Source organism: Stigmatopora argus, chromosome 7 (assembly GCF_051989625.1).
Source record: "Stigmatopora argus isolate UIUO_Sarg chromosome 7, RoL_Sarg_1.0, whole genome shotgun sequence".
Taxonomy (NCBI): domain Eukaryota; kingdom Metazoa; phylum Chordata; class Actinopteri; order Syngnathiformes; family Syngnathidae; genus Stigmatopora; species Stigmatopora argus.
The window spans coordinates 12,687,677-12,708,613 of NC_135393.1; the positions used below are offsets into that span (position 1 = coordinate 12,687,677).

The following is a 20,937-nucleotide window of genomic DNA, read 5'->3' on the forward strand; positions in this document are numbered from 1 at the left end:
GGTGCGCACTATATTCGAGTACTGCGTTTTTCCAGATTTTTTTGGCCCAAAGTTATACCTGCGTGTTATTTTCGAGTGCGCGTTATATTCGAGTAATTACGGTAGCTTACTTTTTCATAAAGTAAAAAAAGGGTTTTTTCCCCATAATGGTAACCAATTTGTTCCTCACTGGTATTTTTACATAAAGTAAGAAAGATTTTTCCCAGATAATTGATCAAGTAAAATATATTTTTAATAAAAGCGTATGAAAACTTTTTTATTTACTGCTGGATTTAATTTAATTTTGGCCTGTATAACAATGTGAGTAATTGGGATTTGTCAGTAGGATCTCATAATCATGAAGTTGTATTGCATCACAGTCTTTTGAACACAACACATTGAGAATATAATGGGTTTTAAAAAAGCTAATTAATTTGAGCCCTTAAAATTGTCTAACTTTTTAATTATTTAATCAAATAAAGTATTTGTCCCAAAAAGCTTGCCTTTTTTTAATTAAACAGAATTTAGTGGGTAACTGCATTAAGTAATACGTATACACATGAATATTGTTAAGATTAGAAAATGTATAAACTATGATTTGCATTTGACTCAAAAAATAGAAACACAACAACAAAAACATACAGCAAATAGAAGACTCCAAAGTTGAAAAGCCATTTTATGCCCATTTTGCCTTTAAATTGTCCAAAAAGCACAACAATCCATAAGAAAAATTTAAAGTCCCACTGTCACCCTTTTTACACATGAATCAAAAGATTGAATTTTGTCTGAATGCTAAAATCTCTCATTTACGCCTCTTTAATAACGAGCATTTCAACAAAGCAAGCAAGGAAATAAACTTCATCTTCAATGTCTTGCAGTCCCACGAGGAGATCATGTGCATATTTATTGCACATTGCTGTAGACCGCAGAAACATCGGTGCTCATTTTCGGCTTCAATCTTTAGATTGGAAAAACCATTAAAATGATGCAGTACAGTAAAACGGGATTATATTCATGCATTCATACAGTGAAGATGATTTAAAGTGACACTTTTAGGAGCATCCTGTTTAATCGTCCATCCAATTTTGGGAGAAACTGTTCGTGTTGTGTTCTAACTACCCTCAAATAATGGTCATTTCTCGTGTCTTATGTTCTCCCAAGTTGGTGTCATTGTGTGGAATGGATTTCAAGGGTTGAATGTTTTTTTATCTTTCTAAGCATTATAATTTGGGTAATTTGATAAAAAAATGCTTCATCAAAACCCAGATTTGCCCACTTTGTGGTTACATTCATGCGTGGGTCTTTAGACTTATGAATTATGAACTCACTTTTGTAGGCATACATCTATACTCTTCATTTTAATTTGATCCTAAAACAGAAAGTCGGCACTCATGATTTACTTTCCCGGGCCACACAAAATGATGCGGCGGGCCAGATTTGGCCCCCGGGCCGCCACTTTGACACTTGTGGATTAGAGGATTGTGGACCAGTTATAGATGGCTGGGTCAATTTTAAGAGGCTCAGAGGACTCATTTAAATGATAAAAAGTGGGGGAAAAGGAAGGATGCTGTACTCACACTGAGGCGCTGCCATCGCATTTGACAGTTGTGTACTCCACGCTTTCGTCTTCATCCTTTACCTGAGCTCTCTTGGCTTTGGTGACATTGGAGTAGATTGGAGAGTGCTTGGAGAACGCCACCATGGAGTACACCAGCTCGTCCTGTTGATCCTCGCTACTCTCTTCCCTTGTTTTTGACTGGCGACATTTTTGAAAATCAGTCTGGTCATTCCTTCTCTTTTTAAAAACACACTTCTAGTTTTGAAATGATTCATTCTTTTTTTGCCAACATTTTGTAGAGAAATATATAAGCAATTACTTGTATAACATATGGTTATTACAGTAATCCCTCGATTATCACGGTTAATGTAGACTACGATATGATGGCCGCGATAATCGAAAAATGGCAAAGTAAGGTCATTTTTATTAACTTTGAAAAAAAGTTAATAATTAATAGCAGAAACAATTGTGAAGAAGTGAATTCACGATAAGTGAAGTTGTGATAATTGAGGGAAGACTGCATATTTATAACATTTGCTATAATATCTAAAAATATACATTTTTAACCATTTTGTTATTTTATGAAGTTAAAAAAAATGTCTTAAATGCTTAAAATATTTTGAATATTTATTGTATTCATGAATAATATTTTTAAAAATCACATTTTATTCTTCTTAACATCTGAGGTATTTTTTCATCCTTTCAATGATTATTAAAAAGCATTTCTACAAGCATTTTCATATTTCTTAAACTATTTTCAACTTTAGTCTTACAATTTATAACGCTTTTGATTGTTTTAATATTTTTCCACAAACAAATTTTGTTTCTTTTTTTTATATGTTAATTTTAAAATTTTACCTACTCTTGATATTAAACATGTCAAACAAGTTTAGTAAATTTGTATTCTTACCTGAGCTAAAGTGCTTAAGTGTGTTCTGCCTTTAGGATATATCTTTTTCCTAAAAGTAGAGGGAAAAATGACATGAAAATGAATATGAAATTTGAAAAATGCCCAAATTTTGATCAATTTCATTTAAAACATTGTTTATTTTTGGTTTCATATTTAACAATTTTATCTTTTAAATATCTATATTATAATATTTACATATTAAATGGACATTTTTAACTCTGACATCTTGTCAGGACCTGTAAAGTCAAATTAAAATGAATAAATAGTTGGGTTTGTCAAAAGTAAAGACACTCAAAAACTAACATGACAAGATTAAATAAAAATAAATACATAAATAACATAAATAATGAGTGTAGGTACTATGGCTTGTCCTGTCACTGCCAGGATTCTGTAGACTGTCAATCAAACTAATGTATTTAGCATGTTTCCTCTGTCAATACAATCGTGTGCGGTCGATTGGTCGCCGGTCTTTTGGTCGCCCGGACCGCGACAACGGGCGACCAAAAGACGGGCGACAAAAAGACCGGCGACAAAAGAAGGTAAAACAACACGGTCTACGCATCAATAAAAGCCAACAATGGCCATCAGCAGTTTCACTGAGCCGACGTGTGAGTGTATAAGAGTTTGTATGTACATGCGTTGTCCCTTTAAGAAGGTACGTCAGTCAGGGTCTAAACAAGTTCTCCAACAAAAAACAATAAAAGTCCGGGAAATTTTGAGCTTTTCTTTAGCCTAATAATTACTAGGGCATGAAGTATGACTAAATAGTAATTCGCAGTTTGTATTTAGGGAATTTGAGCAACGCTTTAAATGGTAATTATCAATGACCTTCCAGGCGACCAAAAGACCGGCGACCAAAAGATCGGCGACCAAAAGACCGGGGACCAATCGACCGTGTACCCAATACAATTGTGCATGTTTAAGCCATTCAGACAGTACAGCACAGTATTTTATCCTTTTAAAATTAGTCTTTGAGATCCTCTTTGGACATTCTAAAAAGAAATAAGTGGAAAAAAATGCACCAACCTGAGAAGCAGGACGGTGACCAAAAGTAGGATGAACAGGATGCCGGCCATGGTGCAACTCACGGCCATTATTATTGGAGAAGCTGATATGGAAGCGAAACGTCAAAATAGCCATACTTGGCGTCGGCACCTTGTGACCATGACCTACCAGCCTTTACAAGGAGCTGTATTGTGGCTTTCTGGGTTCCCATGATGTTTTGGGCCTTGCAGTGATACACGCCCTCATTGTCCGGTTGGAAGTTGATGATGTTGAAAATGGCTCCCGTGAATTTGGAAGACTCCTCATTGTCCTTGTACCAATTGTAGGTGGCGGCGGGGTTAGCGTCACTGCTACACGTCAGATTGACTGAATAACCCACGCTAACTTCAGAGGAGGGTCTCGCTGAGATTCTGGTATCCTGAGGACCATCTGTTGGGGAACACTTGATTTACTCTCTTTCTCTCTCTGCTCCTATTTTATCAAATCAAATGTTTTAAGATTTCAATCAGGCGCCTTGGTTGTTCTGTTAACATAATAATTTATCATACAATTTAAGAGCATCACGTAAAATAAATGAAAAATGAATGATTTTTTTTTCTTCAAGTTTTGAAAACTTGGCCAGTCGTTTGGCTTTGATACCTACACTTGACCTTCAAGTTGATTTTGGTACTCACATTGGACTTCTATGACCACCTGTGAAGAATTGATTTTTCCATATTTATTTTGGGCTTTGCATGTGAAGTTTCCAGCATCTTTGTAGCTTATGGAGGAGAAAATGTAAGTTCCTCCTGAACTCTGGAGCTCAGAGTTGTCCTTGTAGAAAGTGTAGTCAGCAACTGGGTCAGCGTCACTCTTGCAGTTAAGAGTCACCCGCTGTCCCTCTTTGGTGACATTCGATGGACTCACCGACAAATCAGGGAATCTTGGAGAATCTAAAGAGCACAAGGAGATGCTCATCTGAGTCCCACAAATGTTTGTTTAACCTTTGTTAATAACAGATATTTATTTATTTTTTAATTTTGGTACTAATCAAAAGAGGTGCAGTTTCGATTAAAAACCTGACACTTCATCAATAGCCTAAAATTGCTCTGTTCACAATCTGTAAATGAAATGTACATACTTACATTTTACATCAATTGCGACGGGTTGCGACGTTTTCTCCCCCAGCTCATTCCCCACTTCACAAAAATACTCAGCTGAATCTGAAGACTGAATGTTGCTGAAGACCAGCTTATCTCCTTTACTCATGGCCTCACGGGTTGAAATTGTGGTCTTCTTGTACCACTGGTGTCTCGATGACGTTGGGGTGTCAGCTTTGCAGGTCAGGGTCAGTGAATCGCCCTCCTTGATCTCTTGTGAAATACTTAGTAAAACCCTGGGGGCTTCCAGAGCATCTGTAGGAGACGGGTAAAAGCTATGGTTGAATGTCAGTCAACGGAGTCACCCACCACCAAGGTCCAACATCCCCAACGTGTCCCCCTCCGGGGTGTCCCCCTTAACCCTTGTCTGGAAAGCGGTACGTAGGTTGAAAAAAATGAATATCTCATGGTTAATAGTATGAAAAATGTTCTTTCTTTGTTGTTTTAGTCACCCCAAATTCATGTTTACTATTGCCTACTGACCCATTTTTCTATGAATAGATTTACTCTTGTTGAAAAGTTTTTATATCAAGATATAAAATGATGTTACCCATTTTCTTGTTAAAATAACCAATTATTTGATAAATAGTTTAGTCATTTGTTTATTTACAATGAATACATGTTTTAAATGATTATATATATGTGTATATATATGTGTATATATATATATATATATATATATATATATATATATATATATATATATATATATATATATATATATATACACACCCAACAATACATTTTAATTTCTGAATTTTAGTGGCAAAACTTGAATTGATATGCAAATTAAAGCCCAAAGCCTTGAAAAAGAACTCACATAGTGGAGGAGACACACTAAATGGATATCCTTCAGCAGCACAGGTGATGTAATCTCCAGGGTGTAAAGTTATTTCCAAATTCCTAGTTGAAAAGACATCACAAGGGCGGCTATTCTGCCTCCAGCACCAAAACAGATAACGTGCAGGACTGCAGCTTGTGTGGCAGTACAACGAAGCGACCGTTGACGAATCCTTCACTTCAGCCTTGATCACCTCCACCTGCCCAGCTGGAGGCAAGTACAGAAAACAGCTATACTAAATTGAAAAATGCATGCCTTGTAGGGTTTAAATCTGGGATAGTGACTTGGTCATTCTAAAACTGTGGCACACGTGTTTAACATGAGAAGACAAAAGCTGAACTGTTGATTTCTTATGCCCCATTCATTTTTTTTTTAATGTCAAACCCCTGTGATTTTAATCCTGTGTTTCCATATTACCTATAACTGTCAAAGTGGTTCCAGGTAAATCGCGTCCCAATGTTGAGAATTTGAAGCGATACTCTGCAGAATCTCTTTCCGTCACATTTTTTATTTGTAGCATTGATTTTCCTTCAGATGAATCAAAAGTGGAATACCGGTGGCTCTGAGGGTCCCAAGACTTTGAGGGAACATTCCAAGTGTCAGTACTATCTGGTGTGAACCAGATTTTTTCCCATATACTCATGTCGTAGCTGTAAATGCAATAGATGTTGACTAACGAGCCTTTGAAGGCACAGATACTTCTTTCATTGTAAAGCACGCTGCCACATGTGTTGATCACACCTGAAAGATTAAACAAGCACTTTAGCATAAGTATTAGCGAGAAGCTGTAAACTCGTGTAGTAGAAGTCCACAACTCACATTTTGGAGGGGAAACATGCTTTTCGTGTCCTTTTATAACACAGGAGTAGCTGCCGTGTTCTGGTGGCCATATTTTTTGGGAGTTGTAATCGTTTGGCAATCTATTTGCATTCTTATACCAGATATATGAAGGAGCGTCCAGATTACACGTTTGACTGTCACAGCTCAGATAACTCCTCCAATCTTCTCCAACATTGAGATCTGAAATTGTGTGAAACAAATACATAGATGTCGTATGAAAAAAGATTTATTACAATGTTAAACTTTTATTGCCCATTTCCACCAAGGTGAATAAGCTTTGCTTCACTTTGTCACTTTTGTGTCTGATTGTATTTAATTTGATGATATTATTTTGTCAAAATGGATTTCCCCATTCTTTCTAAGCACTCCTCCTCACGAGGGCCACAAGTGTACAACTTGTACCTTACCTAATTTGGGGCTAAATGTAGGGTCCACCCATTAGTTCACCCTGAACTAGTTTCTTTCTACTCTTGAACTAGTCCCCTTTTTGGAAAAAGACGATATTGAAAAAATATACTACACCTAATAATTAAAATATATTTTGTCAGGTATATTGACAAAATCTCAAAAGAATGTAATTTATAATGTAAAATTCATTTTTCTTTTTGTTTATTTTTCTCTGGCACAGTCGATGAGTGCTTAGGACATCCGCCTCACAGTTGTGTGATCGATGGTTCAATCCCGGCTCCAATCTTCCTATGTAAAGTTTGTCTTTTTTCCCTTTCCATGCGTTGTTTTTCTCCGGGTACTCCAGCTTCCTCCCACGTCCCAAAAACTCCAAATTGTCGTAGCTTTGGGTATGTACGTGAATGGTTGTTTGTCTAGATGTGCCCTGTAATTGGCTGGGAACCAGGTCCGGTAAACCCCGCCTCCAGCCCGTTTTTGGCCAGGCTAGCTGCAGCACCCCCGCGACCCTTGTGAGGATGAACTGCTCAGCAAATGCATTAATCCACATTTCCATATATATCGTATGTGTGATTTTGGTGCAGACAATACCAGATTAAAAATAATTCTGGATAAAACAGCACAATAAATATTGATGGAAGCTTCAAGACCTTCCTGCTTGGTGGAAAGCTATTTTTAATGAAGAAAGAAGCGAATCCATACCAGTGACAGTCAGAGTGACTGCAGACTTGAGAGTGCATGCTCTTTTTGTCGCATTAGTGATGAATCTGAACTTGTAATCGTTCGCATCGTCCTTTTTCAGCTCTTTTATGGACAAAGTGCACGAGTTGACTTCACAGTTGAAGTCAAGACGACCAGAGTACTTATTGTCCATCATCAAATCTTCAGGGTTATTATTGGTACGTTTGAGGAACCAGAGTGTCTTCTCGACTATTATGTTTTGGCCATCCTGTGTTTTTGGGTACCAGAATGAGCAGTTGAGGATCACTGTGGTTCCTGTTAAACCACATATGGTCTTTTGGGTGAATTTCCCACCCCAATTACTCTCACTCCAAACATGGGACACTGAAAGACATTTTCAACATTACATGCAAGTTTACTGTACTTATATTCTCAACCCGCCCTCTCCCTCTTTTTTTCTCCCACTCTCCCTAGAATTATGGAACATTTCATGTGCGTTATTGTTGGTGTTTTAAGAGCATTATTAGTGTACTTCTCATATAAAGGGTTAAAAAAAAAATTCTAGCTTCATTTTTACAATTTTATCCTATTGAATGGAATTATTTTACCCGTAGTTATCTGGGATAGGCTCCAGCACCCCCTGTAACACTAATGAGGATAAAGCGGTTGAGAAAATGAGATGAGATGATAATTTTAATCTACCTGTCGCTATTGCTGAAATCAATTCACAATGTTTCTTTTGGGAGATGTGATTTGTGTAGAAAATTAAATATTGGCATGGAAAAAAACCATTTGGTGGAGCTCGCACGCTTTCTCTGTGACAGGAAGTTTAAAAAAAACTGCAAGCCGCAAACAGAAAACTCCGGTATATATGAATTTGTGGGTTATTTTTTTAGTTTTTTAGTTTGTTGATTTGTCATATGTTTCGTCATCTATGGAAGAATGAAGGAAATTCTTAAATCCTTAGCTGATGACAAAGAAGGCAGTAAGAGTAAAATTGATAAAATCAACATTTGAAAAAAATGTTAAAAGATGCAAATGTGCCCAAACATAAGTGAGATCGTACCTTGCAAGCCAAATAGCAAGATGACAAGCTTGACAAAATCCCTCTTTGCTGTCCAGCTCATTCTGTATTTGCTACTTATATGAGCTGCATGTATGCCTCTCATTGGTGTCACTCACTCTTGGTGCAAGTATAAAAATATTAAAAAGCAAGCTTGTCTTCTTCCTCTTCTTCTCATTGACATGCATGAACACGCTTTGCATTGTGGGGGAAAAAGCTTGAAGTGTGAAAAAGAACACAGCAGAGATGAGATAAATGAAAATGTATCTCGCTTGCTGGAAATGTCATACTTTATCACAACATTGTGTTGCTGCTTCACCACATCGAAAGGAACCAGATGAAGTGACTCGGTCATTTATTTAGGATGCTTCCTGGACGCCTCCATGGTGAGGTGTTCTGGGCACGCCTCACTTTGAGGAGACCACGGGACTGATCAAGGGCACGCTGTGGAAAATCGTTCCCAGCGATTGGCCTGGGATCGTGTTGGGATTTTCCCGGTAGAGCTGGTTGAAGTGGCTTGGCAGGGGGAATTCTGGGCATCCCTGTAGAATCTGCTGACCCCGCAAGCCGACATTGGATAAGCGAAGAAAATGAAATGATGTATAGATAACGATGTTCACAATTCATTTGAAAATATCCTTCGTTGTATGATAGGACCCGTGACCCTAATGAGCACAAAGTGGTTCAGAAAATGAGATGAGATGAGAGATGAAAGAATATACCCTGGTTGTGACTCAGTGGTTTGAGTAACCCACTGCTGTTGTTCAATTCCCCATTGTGTGGGTTGTGTCAGAAAATGACAGCTTCCTCTTTCTGATGATTTCAATGATTCTAATATGTGATAAATAGTCAAGCACAATTGACCCCTCTTAAAACAATTACACCGAAATTAAATATCTTGCAAACTTGAATTTACTATGTAATATTTTATTTTATATATATATATATATATTTATTTTTAAAAAAAATTTATTTTTTACAAAATTTCCATTGGCAGAAACAGTGTGCAAATCCAAAAAAGCATCTAATAGTTGAAATTGGCTTTTTGCCTGTTGAAACAAAAAGTTTGCAATTGTTTTGTTAGCTGTCGTGTAAATAGTTGAGATTGTTCCTCATTCTTCTTATTGTAAAGGATATGATTATGCTTTAAACAATATTTGAAGTCTGATGTGTAGAGGGAGAAGAGGAGTGGGGAGAGCACTGTGCCTTGTGGGGCCCCCGTGCTGCAAGCTACCACATCAGACGTACAGTCCTGGAGTCTCACATATTGTGGTCTGTCCGTGAGGAAGTCGATGATCCATGCGGCTATGTGATTTTATTCTTCGTTTGTGTTTTCAGTCTACCAGGTTAAAGTTGTTAGTATCCAACTGAGTTATTACGACAAGTATGAAATGGAGATCACGCGAGTCATCAAACTGGGTGAGGGCTCCTTTTTATGGTGTCAAGAGATACGTGGTTAGCAGGAACAAAGCGTTGAAGTTGGTGTGAAATATATTTTATTGGCGTGGAAGCGGGAGTGGGGGCAGGGCAAACCAGGGTGTTCATGTCCCACGGGCGCTGCAGAGAGGAGTTGGACTTGAAGGTGGGCTCCCAGTACCTCATCATCGGACTCATGGAAGACCAATGGGATGTAGACATGGAGAACAACAGGTATGTGAGTGGTGGTTGAATGGATGAAATACAAATCACATACAATATAGATTGGATTGGATAACGTTATTCATCCCGTATTCGGGAAATTTCGTTGTCACAGTAGCAAGAGGGTGAGGATGCAGGAATAGGAAAGGCATTTTAGACATAAATAGATAGGTAATAAGTAAGTTAATAAATAAATACATGAAAAAATGTAAAAATAAATAAGCGTGTTGCTTAGCACATATATACACACATACACATAAATGTAAATGCATGCATACAGTAGGTCTTAACACTCAGCCATTTTTTTGTTAAAGAGCCTGACAGCTGATGGGAGGAAGGATCTGCGGAAGCGCTCCTTCCTGCAATGAGGGTGCCGCAGTCTATTGCTAAAGGAGCTTCGGAGGGACTCCACAGACTCATGCAGGGGGTGGGAGGTGCTGTCCATGATGGACATCATCCTGGTCAGCATCCTCCGCTCTCCCACTTCCTCCACAGAGTCCAGAGGACTGCCCAGAACAGAGCTGGCCCTCCTGACCAGCTTATTCAGCCTCTTCCTGCCCCTCTCCGTTCTCCCGCATCCCCAACAGAGCACTGCATAAAACACTGTAGATGCCACCACAGTGTCGTAGAAAGTCCTCAGCAGTGTCCTGCACACTCCAAAGGATCGTAGACTCCTCAGTAGGTAGAGGCGGCTCTGGCCCCTTTTGTACAAGGCATATAATCAAACATACTGAATTTAATCATATTCGTCAAGGGTTAAAGTCTTCCGAAATCAGCAGAGATAACTAGAGATAAATCGCAAGCTTGAACTAGGAAACAACTACTGTTCTCTATAGAAAATACTGTAGCACTATGATTAATTTCACAAGCATTAGTGATTGTTGTAATCATTGTTGACATCCTGTCAAAACACAGAGCAAATCACAAAAAAACACTTACACCTAAACCGTCAAAACCATTAAAAAAAGTGCAAAAAAATACATTTAAGGCAAAAAAAAAGAGAAAACAGGAAACCCACCTGCTGAAAACGCCAAATTGTGAATTCTGTGAAAGAAGTTGGCAAAACTGAAAAAAAGCCAAAACGCTGAAAACTGCAAAAAACTCAAATAAAATCAGAAAAAAACGCAAACATCACTAAATTATCATTTCATAAAAAATATTTTAGTTGTAGTCGTTTTTAAATCAACCCATGAAATAAGTGCATATATGAAGTATATTACTGATCATTAAGTACATCTCATTTGCATATTATAAAATTGCTCATGAAAATGATTAAGTACTTTAACCCTTTCTTGTGTGTTTGTGTTTTGTGAGGTTTGTGTACACAATGGGGGCGGCCACGTGAGTGGAGTCGTGACCGGACGACTCGCCGAAAGACGTTTGGTCGACGGACAGTTCGCCGAACTGCTCATGAATTAATGATTAATGATGAAGTACTTTAACCATTTCTTGTGTGTTTGTGTTTTGTGAGGTTTGTGTACACATTGGGGGCGGCTACGTCAGTGGAGTATTGGCCTTCTCCAAACAATTGCACCAGCGGACTTCTGCGGGAGAAATGTGCTCACCTGGATGCTGCCGCCACAGAACTGTCACTCAACGCCTGCCGTTTATGAGATACTTTCTTTACTGTGAGTTATTGGAAGAATTTCCTGCATTTGGAAATATGTATTTTCAAAACAGGACTTAATATTGAGTATGATGTTCATCTGCCTTTACAATAAAAGCCACCAAAGTCCGGACATGGTGCTTATGATAAGGTGAGTAGCTTACTTTTTCATAAAGTACAAAATAGCTTACATTTTTTCTTCTTCCATAATGGTAAACAATTTGTTCCTTACTGGTATTTTTACATAAAGTAAGAAAGATTTTTCCTAGATAATTGATCAAGTAAAATATATTTTTAATAAAAGGGTATGAAAACTTTTGTATTTACTGCTGGATTTTATATCATTTTGGCTTGTATAAATAACAATGTGAGTAATTGGGATTTGTCACTAGGATCTCATGATCATGAAGTTTTATTGCACCAAAGTCTTTTGAACGCAACACATTGAGAATATAATGGGTTTTAAAAATGCGAATAAATTTGAGCCTTTAAAATGGCCTAACTTTTTAATGATTTAATAATATAAAGTATTTGTCCCAAAAAGCTTGCCTTTATTTAATTAAATGGAATTTAGTGGGTAACTGCATTAAGTAATACGTATACACATGAATATTGTTAAGATTAGAAAATGTATAAACTGTGATTGCATTTGACTCAAAAAATAGAAACCCAACAACAAAAACATACAGCAAATAGAAGACTCCAAAGTTGAAAAGCCATTTTATGCCCATTTTGCCTTTAAATTGTCCAAAAAGCACAACAATCCATAAGAACAAATTAAAGTCCCACTGTCACCCTTTTTTACACATTAATCAAAAGACTGAATTTTGTCTGAATGCTAAAATCTCTCATTTACGCCTCTTTAATAATGAGCATTTCAACAAAGCAAGCAAGGAAATAAACTTCATCTTCAATGTCTTGCTGTCCCACGAGGAGATCATGTGCATATTTATTGCACAGTGCTGTAGACCGCAGAAACATCGGTGCTCATTTTCGGCTTCAATCTTTAGATTGGAAAAACCATTAAAATGATGCAGTACAGTACAATGGCATTATATTCATACATTCATACAGTGAAGATGATTTAAAGTGACACTTTTAGGAGCATCCTGTTTAATCGTCCATCCAATTTTGGGAGAAACTGTTCGTGTTGTGTTCTAACTACCCTCAAATAATGGTCATTTCTCGTGTCTTATGTTCTCCCAAGTTGGTGTCATTGTGTGGAATGGATTTCAAGGGTTGAATGTTTTTTTATCTTTCTAAGCATTATAATTGGGGTAATTTGATAAAAAAATGCTTCATCAAAACCCAGATTTGCCTACTTTGTGGTTACATTCATGCGTGGGTCTTTAGACTTATGAATTATGAACTCACTTTTGTAGCCATGTCCAATTTATTCAATGTTGCTCTAATTAAAAAGGATTAGACCAAGGGTGTCAGACTCGGGTTGGTTCGTGGGCCGCTAACGTCAACTCAATTTCATGTGGGCCGGACCATTTTAGATATAATATTTAGATTTTTTAAATAAATGGATTAAAAGCCCTGAATATTCAGTTTTTTTATAGATCTAAAACAATGTTTATTTTAGCTTTTTTAAATATATTTTTAGATTTTACAAAATGATTTTTGAACTAAAAACACAGAAAAAATGATTAAAAAAATACAATTATTGATTTAAAAGGGGGAAAATCAGGAAATTTAATATACATCTATACTCTTCATTTTAATTTGATCCTAAAACAGAAAGTCAGCACTCATGATTTACTTTCCCGGGCCACACAAAATGATGCGGCGGGCCAGATTTGCCCCCCGGGCCGCCACTTTGACACATGTGGATTAGAGGATTGTGGACCAGTTATAGATGGCTGGGTCAATTTTAAGAGGCTCAGAGGACTCATTTAAATGATAAAAAGTGGGGGGAAAGGAAGGATGCTGTACTCACACTGAGGCGCCGCCATCGCATTTGACAGTTGTGTACTCCACGCTTTCGTCTTCATCCTTTTCCTGAGCTCTCTTGGCTTTGGTGACATTGGAGTAGATTGGAGAGTGATTGGAGAACGCCACCATGGAGTACACCAGCTCGTCCTGTTGATCCTCGCTACTCTCTTCCCTTGTTTTTGACTGGCGACATTTTTGAAAATCAGTCTGGTCATTCCTTCTCTTTTTAAAAACACACTTCTAGTTTTGAAATGATTCATTCTTTTTTTTGCCAACATTTTGTAGGGAAATATATAAGCAATTACCTATATAACATATTGTTATTACAGTAATCCCTCGAATATCTCGGTTAATGTAGACTACGATATGATGGCCGCGATAATCGAAAAATGGCAAAGTAAGGTCATTTTTATGAACTTTAAAAAAAAGTTAAAAATTAATAGCAGAAAAAAATGTGAAGAAGTGAATTCACGATAAGTGAAGTTGTGATAATTGAGGGAAGACTGCATATTTATAACATTTGCTATAATATCTAAAAATATACATTTTTAACCATTTTGTTATTTTATGAAGTTAAAAAAATGTCTTAAATGCTTAAAATATTTTGAATATTTATTGTATTCATGATTAATATTTTTAAAAATCACATTTTATTCTTCTTAACATCTGAGGTATTTTTTCATCCTTTCAATGATTATTAAAAAGCATTTCTACAAGCATTTTCATATTTCTTAAACTATTTTCAACTTTAGTCTTACAATTTATAACGCTTTTGATTGTTTTAATATTTTTCCACAAACAAATTTTGTTTCTTTTTTTTATATGTTAATTTTAAAATTTTACTTACTCTTGATATTAAAACATGTCAAACAAGTTTAGTAAATTTGTATTCTTACCTGAGCTAAAGTGCTTAAGTGTGTTCTGCCTTTAGGATATATCTTTTTCCTAAAAGTAGAGGGAAAAATGACATGAAAATAAATATGAAATTTGAAAATTGCCCAAATTTTGATCAATTTCATTTAAAACATTGTTTATTTTTGATTTCATATTTAACAATTTTATATTTTAAATATCTATATTGTAATATTTACATATTAAATGGACATTTTTAACTCTGACATCTTGTCAGGACCTGTAAAGTCAAATTAAAATGAATAAATAGTTGGGTTTGGCAAAAGTAAAGACACTTGTCAAAAACTAACATAACAAAATTAAATAAAAATAAATACATAAATAATGAGTGTAGGTACTATGGCTTTAAAAACAGCTAGTCCTGTCACTGCCAGGATTCTGTAGGAGTGTCTGTGCTGACTGTCAATCAAACTAATGTATTTAGCATGTTTCCTCTGTCAATACAATCGTGTGCGGTCGATTGGTCGCCAGTCTTTTGGTCGCCGGTCTTTTGGTCGCGGTCTTTTGGTCACCCGGACCGCGACAACGGGCGACCAAAAGACGGGCGACATAAAGACCGGCAACAAAACAAGGTAAAACAACACGGTCTACGCATCAATAAAAGCCAACAATGGCCATGAGCAGTTTCACTGAGCCGACGTGTGAGTGTATAAGAGTTTGTATGTACATGCGTTGTCCCTTTAAGAAGGTACGTCAGTCAGGGTCTTAACAAGTTCTCCAACAAAAAACAATACAAGTCTGGGAAATTTGGAGCTTTTCTTTAGCCTAATAATTACTAGGGCATGAAGTATGACTAAATAGCAATTCGCAGTTTGTATTTAGGGAATTTGAGCAACACTTTAAATGGTAATTATCAATAACCTTCCGGGCGACCAAAAGACCGGCGACCAAAAGATCGGCGACCAAAAGACCGGCGACCAATCGACCGTGTACCCAATACAATTGTGCATGTTTAAGCCATTCAGACAGTACAGCACAGTATTTTATCCTTTTAAAATTAGTCTTTGAGATCCTCTTTGGACATTCTAAAAAGAAATAAGTGGAAAAAAATGCACCAACCTGAGAAGCAGGACGGTGACCAAAAGTAGGATGAACAGGATGCCGGCCATGGTGCAACTCACGGCCATTATTATTGGAGAAGCTGATATGGAAGCGAAATGTCAAAATAGCCATACTTGGCGTCGGCACCTTGTGACCATGACCTACCAGCCTTTACAAGGAGCTGTATTGTGGCTTTCTGGGTTCCCATGATGTTTTGGGCCATGCAGTGATACACGCCCTCATTGTCCGGTTGGAAGTTGATGATGTTGAAAATGGCTCCCGTGAATTTGGAAGACTCCTCATTGTCCTTGTACCAATTGTAGGTGACGGCGGGGATAGCGTCACTGCTACACGTCAGACTGACTGAAGAACCCACGCTAACATTAGAGGAGGGTCTCGCTGAGATTCTGGTATCCTGAGGACGATCTGTTGGGGAACACTTGATTTACTCTCTTTCTCTCTCTGCTCCTATTTTATCAAATCAAATGTTTTAAGATTTCAATCAGGCGCCTTGGTTGTTCTGTAAACATAATAATTTATCATACAATTTAAGAGCATCACTTAAAATAAATGAAAAATGAAGTTTTGAAAATTTGGCCAGTCGTTTGGCTTTGATACCTACACTTGACCTTCAAGTTGATTTTGGTACTCACGTTGGACTTCTACGACCACCTGTGAAGAAATGGTGTTTCCATATTTATTTTGGGCCTTGCAGGTGAAGTTTCCAGCATCTTTGTAGCTTATAGAGGGGAAAATGTAAGTTCCTCCTGAACTCTGGAGCTCAGAGTTGTCCTTGTAGAAAGTGTAGTCAGCAACTGGGTCAGCGTCACTCTTGCAGTTAAGAGTCACCCGCTGTCCCTCTTTGGTGACATTCGATGGACTCACCGACAAATCAGGGAATCTTGGAGAATCTAAAGAGCACAAGGAGATGCTCATCTGTGTCCCACACATGTTTGTTTAACCTTTGTAAATAACAGATATTTATTTATTTTTTAATTTTGGTACGAATCAAAAGAGGTGCAGTTTCGATTAAAAACCTGACACTTAAACAATAGCCTAAAATTGCTCTGTTCACAATCTGTAAATGAAATGTACTTACATTTTACATCAATTGCGACGGGTTGCGACGTTTTCTCCCCCAGCTCATTCCCCACTTCACAAAAATACTCAGCTGAATCTGAAGACTGAATGTTGCTGAAGACCAGCTTATCTCCTTTAATCATGGCCTCACGGGTTGAAATTGTGGTCTTCTTGTACCACTGGTGTCTCGATGACGTTGGGGTGTCAGCTTTGCAGGTCAGGGTCAGTGAGTCGCCCTCCTTGATCTCTTGTGAAATACTTAGTAAAACCCTGGGGGCTTCCAGAGCATCTGTAGGAGACGAGTAAAAGCTATGGTTGAATATCAGTCAACAGTCACCCACCACCAAGGTCCAACATCCTCAACGTGTCCCCCTTAACCCTTGTGTGGAAAGCGGTACGTAAGTTGAAAAAATGAATATCTCATGATAAATAGTATCAAAAAATGTTCTTTCTTTGTTGTTTTAGTCGCCCCAAATTCATGTTTACTATTGCCTACTGACCCATTTTTCTATGAATAGATTTACTCTTATTGAAAAGTTTTTATATCAAGATATAAAATGATGTTACCCATTTTCTTGTTAAAATAACCAATTATTTAATAAATAGTATAGTCATTTGTTTATTTACAATGAATACATGTTTTAAATGATTATTTATATATATATATATGTATATATATATATATATATATATATATATATATATATATATATATATATATATATATATGTATGTATGTATACCCAACAATACATTTTAAGGGCAAAACTTGAATTGATATGCAAATTAAAGCCCAAAGCCTTGAAAAAGAACTCACATAGTGGAGGAGACACACTAAATGGATATCCTTTAGCAGCACAGGTGATGTAATCTCCAGGTTGTAAAGTTATAGTAGTCACATTCCTAGTTGAAAAGTCTTCACAAGGGCGGTTATTCTGGCTCCAGCACCAAGACAGAGAACCTGCAGGACTGCAGCTCGTGCGGCAGTACAACGAAGCGACCGTTGACGAATCCTTCACTTCAGCCTTGATCACCTCCACCTGCCCAGCTGGAGGTAAGTACAGAAAACAGCTATACTAAATTGAAAAATGCATGCCTTGTAGGGTTTAAATCTGGGATAGTGACTTGGTCATTCTAAAACTGGCACACGTGTTTAACATGAGAAGACAAAAGCTGAACTGTTGATTTCTTATGCCCCATTCATTTTTTTTAATGTCAAACCCCTGTGATTTTAATGCTGTGTTTCCATATTACCTATAACTGTCAAAGTGGTTCCAGGTAAATCGCGTCCCCATGCTGAGAATTTGAAGCGATACTCTGCAGAATCTCTTTCCATCACATTTTTGATTTGTAGCATTGATTCTCCTTGAGATGAATCAAAAGTGGAATACCGGTGGCTCTGAGGGTCCCAAGACTTCGAGGGAACATTCCAAGTGTCAGTACTACTTGGTGTGAACCAGATTTTTTCCCCTATACTCGTGTGGTAGCTGTAAATGCAAGAGATGTTCACTGACGAGCCTTTGAAGGCACAAATACTTCTTTCATTGTAAAGCACTCTGTCACATAAGTTGTCGGTCCAACCTGAAAGATTAAACAAGCACTTTAGCATAAGTATTAGCGAGAAGCTGTAAACTCGTGTAGTAGAAGTCCACAACTCACATTTTGGAGGGGAAACATGCTTTTCGTGTCCTTTTATAACACAGGAGTAGCTGCTGTAGCTGCCGTAGTCTGGTGGCCATATTTTTTGGGTCTTGTAACTGTTTGGCATTTTTTTTGCATTCTTATACCAGATATATGAAGGAGCGTCCAGATTACACTTTTGACTGTCACAGCTCAGACGATTGTACTCTTTTACAACCTTGAGATCTGAAATTGTGTGAAACAAATACATAGATGTATGAAAAAACATTTATTACAATGTTAAACTTTTATTGCCCATTTCCACCAAGGTGAATAAGCTTTGCTTCACTTTGTCACTTTTGTGTCTGATTGTATTTTATTTGATGATATTATTTTGTCAAAATGGATTTCCCCATTCTTTCTAAGCACTCCTCCTCACGAGGGCCACAAGTGTACAACTTGTACCTTACCTAATTTGGGGCTGAAGGTAGGGTCCACCCATTAGTTCACCCTGAACTAGTTTCTTTCTACTCTTGAACTAGTCCCCTTTTTTGAAAAAGACGATATTGAAAAAATATACTACACCTAATAATTAAAATATATTTTGTCAGGTATATTGACAAAATCTCAAAAGAATGTAATTTATAATGTTAAATTCATTTTTCTTTTTGTTTATTTTTCTATGGCACAGTCGATGAGTGCTTAGGACATCCGCCTCACAGTTGTGTGATCGATGGTTCAATCCCGGCTCCAATCTTCCTATGTAAAGTTTGTCTTTTTTCCCTTTCCATGCGTTGTTTTTCTCCGGGTACTCCTCCCACGTCCCAAAAACTCCAAATTGTGCGTAGCTTTGGGTGTGTACGTGAATGGTTGTTTGTCTAGATCTGCCCTGTAATTGGCTGGGAACCCGGTCCGGTAAACCCCGCCTCCAGCCCGTTTTTGGCCAGGCTAGCTGCAGCACCCCCGCGACCCTTGTGAGGATGAGCTACTCAGAAAATGAATACGTTAATCCAATTTCCATATATATCGTATGTGTGATTTTGGTGGAGACAATACCAGATTAAAAAGAATTCTGTATAAAACAGCACAATAAATATTGATGGAAGCTTCAAGACCTTCCTGCTTGGTGGAAAGCTATTTTTAATGAAGAAAGAAGCGAATCCATACCAGTGACCTGCAGAGTGACTTTAGTATCGAGAGTGTATCCTCTTTCTGTCGCATTAGTGATGAACCTGAACTTGTAATAGTTCGCATCGTCCTTTTTCAGCTCTTTTATGGACAAAGTGCACGAGTCGACTTCACAGTTGAAGTCGAGACGACCAGAGTACTTATTGTCCATCATCAAATCTTCAGGGTTATCATTGGGACCGTTGATGAACCAGAGTGTCTTCTCGACTATTATGTTTTGGCCATCCTGTGTTTTTGGGTACCGGAATGAGCATTTGAGGGTCACTGTGGTTCCTGTCAAACCGCATATGATCTTCTGGGTGAATTTCCCACCCCAATTACTCTCACTCCAAACATGGGACACTGAAAGACATTTTCAACATTACATGCAAGTTTACTGTACTTATATTCTCAACCCGCCCTCTCCCTCTTTTTTTCTCCCACTCTCCCTAGAATTATGGAACATTTCATGTGCGTTATTGTTGGTGTTTTATTGTGGGATGTTTTGGGAGCATTATTAGTGTACTTCTCATATAAAGGGTTAAGAATTCGAAATTAATCTTCGATTGATCTTTGAGAGGAAAAAAAAATATAGCTTCATTTTTACTATTTTATCCTATTGAATGGAATTATTTTACCCGTAGTTATCTGGGATAGGCTCCAGCACCCCCTGTAACCCTAATGAGGATAAAGCGGTTGAGAAATATTATATGAGATGATAATTTAAATCTACCTGTCGCTATTGCTGAAATCAATTCAAAATGTTTCTTTTGGGAGATGTGATTTGTGTAGAAAATTAAATATTGGCATGGAAAAAAACCATTTGGTGGAGCTCGCACGCTTTCTCTGTGACAGGAAGTTTAAAAAAAATTGCAAGCCGCAAACAGAAAACTCCGGTATGTATATGAATTTGTGGGTTAATTTTTTATTTTGTCGATTTGTCAGTTGTTTCGTCATCTATGGAAGAATTGATGAAATTCTTAAATCCTTAGCTGTTGATAAAGAAGGCGGTAAGAATAAAATTGATAAAATCAACATTTGAAAAAAATGTTAAAAGATGCTAATGTGTCAAAATATAAGTGAGATCGTACCTTGCAAGCCAAATAGCAAGATGAAAAGCTTGACAAAATCCCTCTTTGCTGTCCAGCTCATTCTGTATTTGCTACTTAATGAGCTGCATGTATGCCTCTCATTGGTGTCACTCACTCTTGGTGCAAGTATAAAAATATTAAAAAGCAAGCTTGTCTGCTTCCTCTTTTTCTCATTGACATGCATGAACACGCTTTGCATTGTGGGGGAAAAAGCTTGAAGTGTGAAAAAGAACACAGCAGAGATGAGATAAATGAAAATGTATCTCGCTTGCTGGAAATGTCATACTTTATCACAACATTGTGTTGCTGCTTCACCACATCGAAAGGAACCAGATGAAGTGACTCGGTCATTTATTTAGGATGCTTCCTGGACGCCTCCATGGTGAGGTGTTCTGGGCACGCCTCACTTTGAGGAGACCACGG

The 20,937-nt window shown here is 37.5% G+C and overlaps 1 protein-coding gene across 1 annotated transcript; it reads right to left on the reverse strand.

The window, feature by feature from the left end:
• Positions 1-647: 647 nt before the first annotated feature.
• On the reverse strand, positions 648-20,643 carry LOC144077226 (basement membrane-specific heparan sulfate proteoglycan core protein-like). The gene is made up of 24 exons (XM_077604791.1): positions 20,515-20,643; positions 19,424-19,786; positions 18,296-18,502; positions 17,891-18,217; positions 17,454-17,684; positions 16,656-16,925; positions 16,210-16,467; positions 15,722-15,982; positions 15,575-15,656; positions 14,500-14,548; positions 13,608-13,786; positions 11,078-11,124; positions 8,425-8,535; positions 7,380-7,742; positions 6,252-6,452; positions 5,850-6,173; positions 5,412-5,639; positions 4,577-4,846; positions 4,127-4,384; positions 3,621-3,881; positions 3,474-3,555; positions 2,448-2,496; positions 1,557-1,735; positions 648-937 (listed from the first exon to the last, which is right to left on the reverse strand). Exons 1-24 carry the CDS (start codon positions 20,573-20,575, stop codon positions 883-885), a joined length of 4,716 nt encoding a protein of 1,571 aa, XP_077460917.1. The 5' UTR covers positions 20,576-20,643; the 3' UTR covers positions 648-882.
• Positions 20,644-20,937: the final 294 nt, after the last annotated feature.

Bases quoted from the DNA above. Each gene is read 5' to 3' on its own strand.
- LOC144077226 (XM_077604791.1), bottom strand. From the start codon at position 20,575: ATGAGCTGGACAGCAAAGAGGGATTTTGTCAAGCTTTTCATCTTGCTA. The intron at 19,787-20,514 runs GTACGATCTCAC...AATGTCTTTCAG, and splicing joins CTTGCTATTTGGCTTGCAAG to TGTCCCATGTTTGGAGTGAG. The intron at 15,657-15,721 runs GTAGGTCATGGT...CTTCCATATCAG, and splicing joins ACAGCTCCTTGTAAAGGCTG to CTTCTCCAATAATAATGGCC.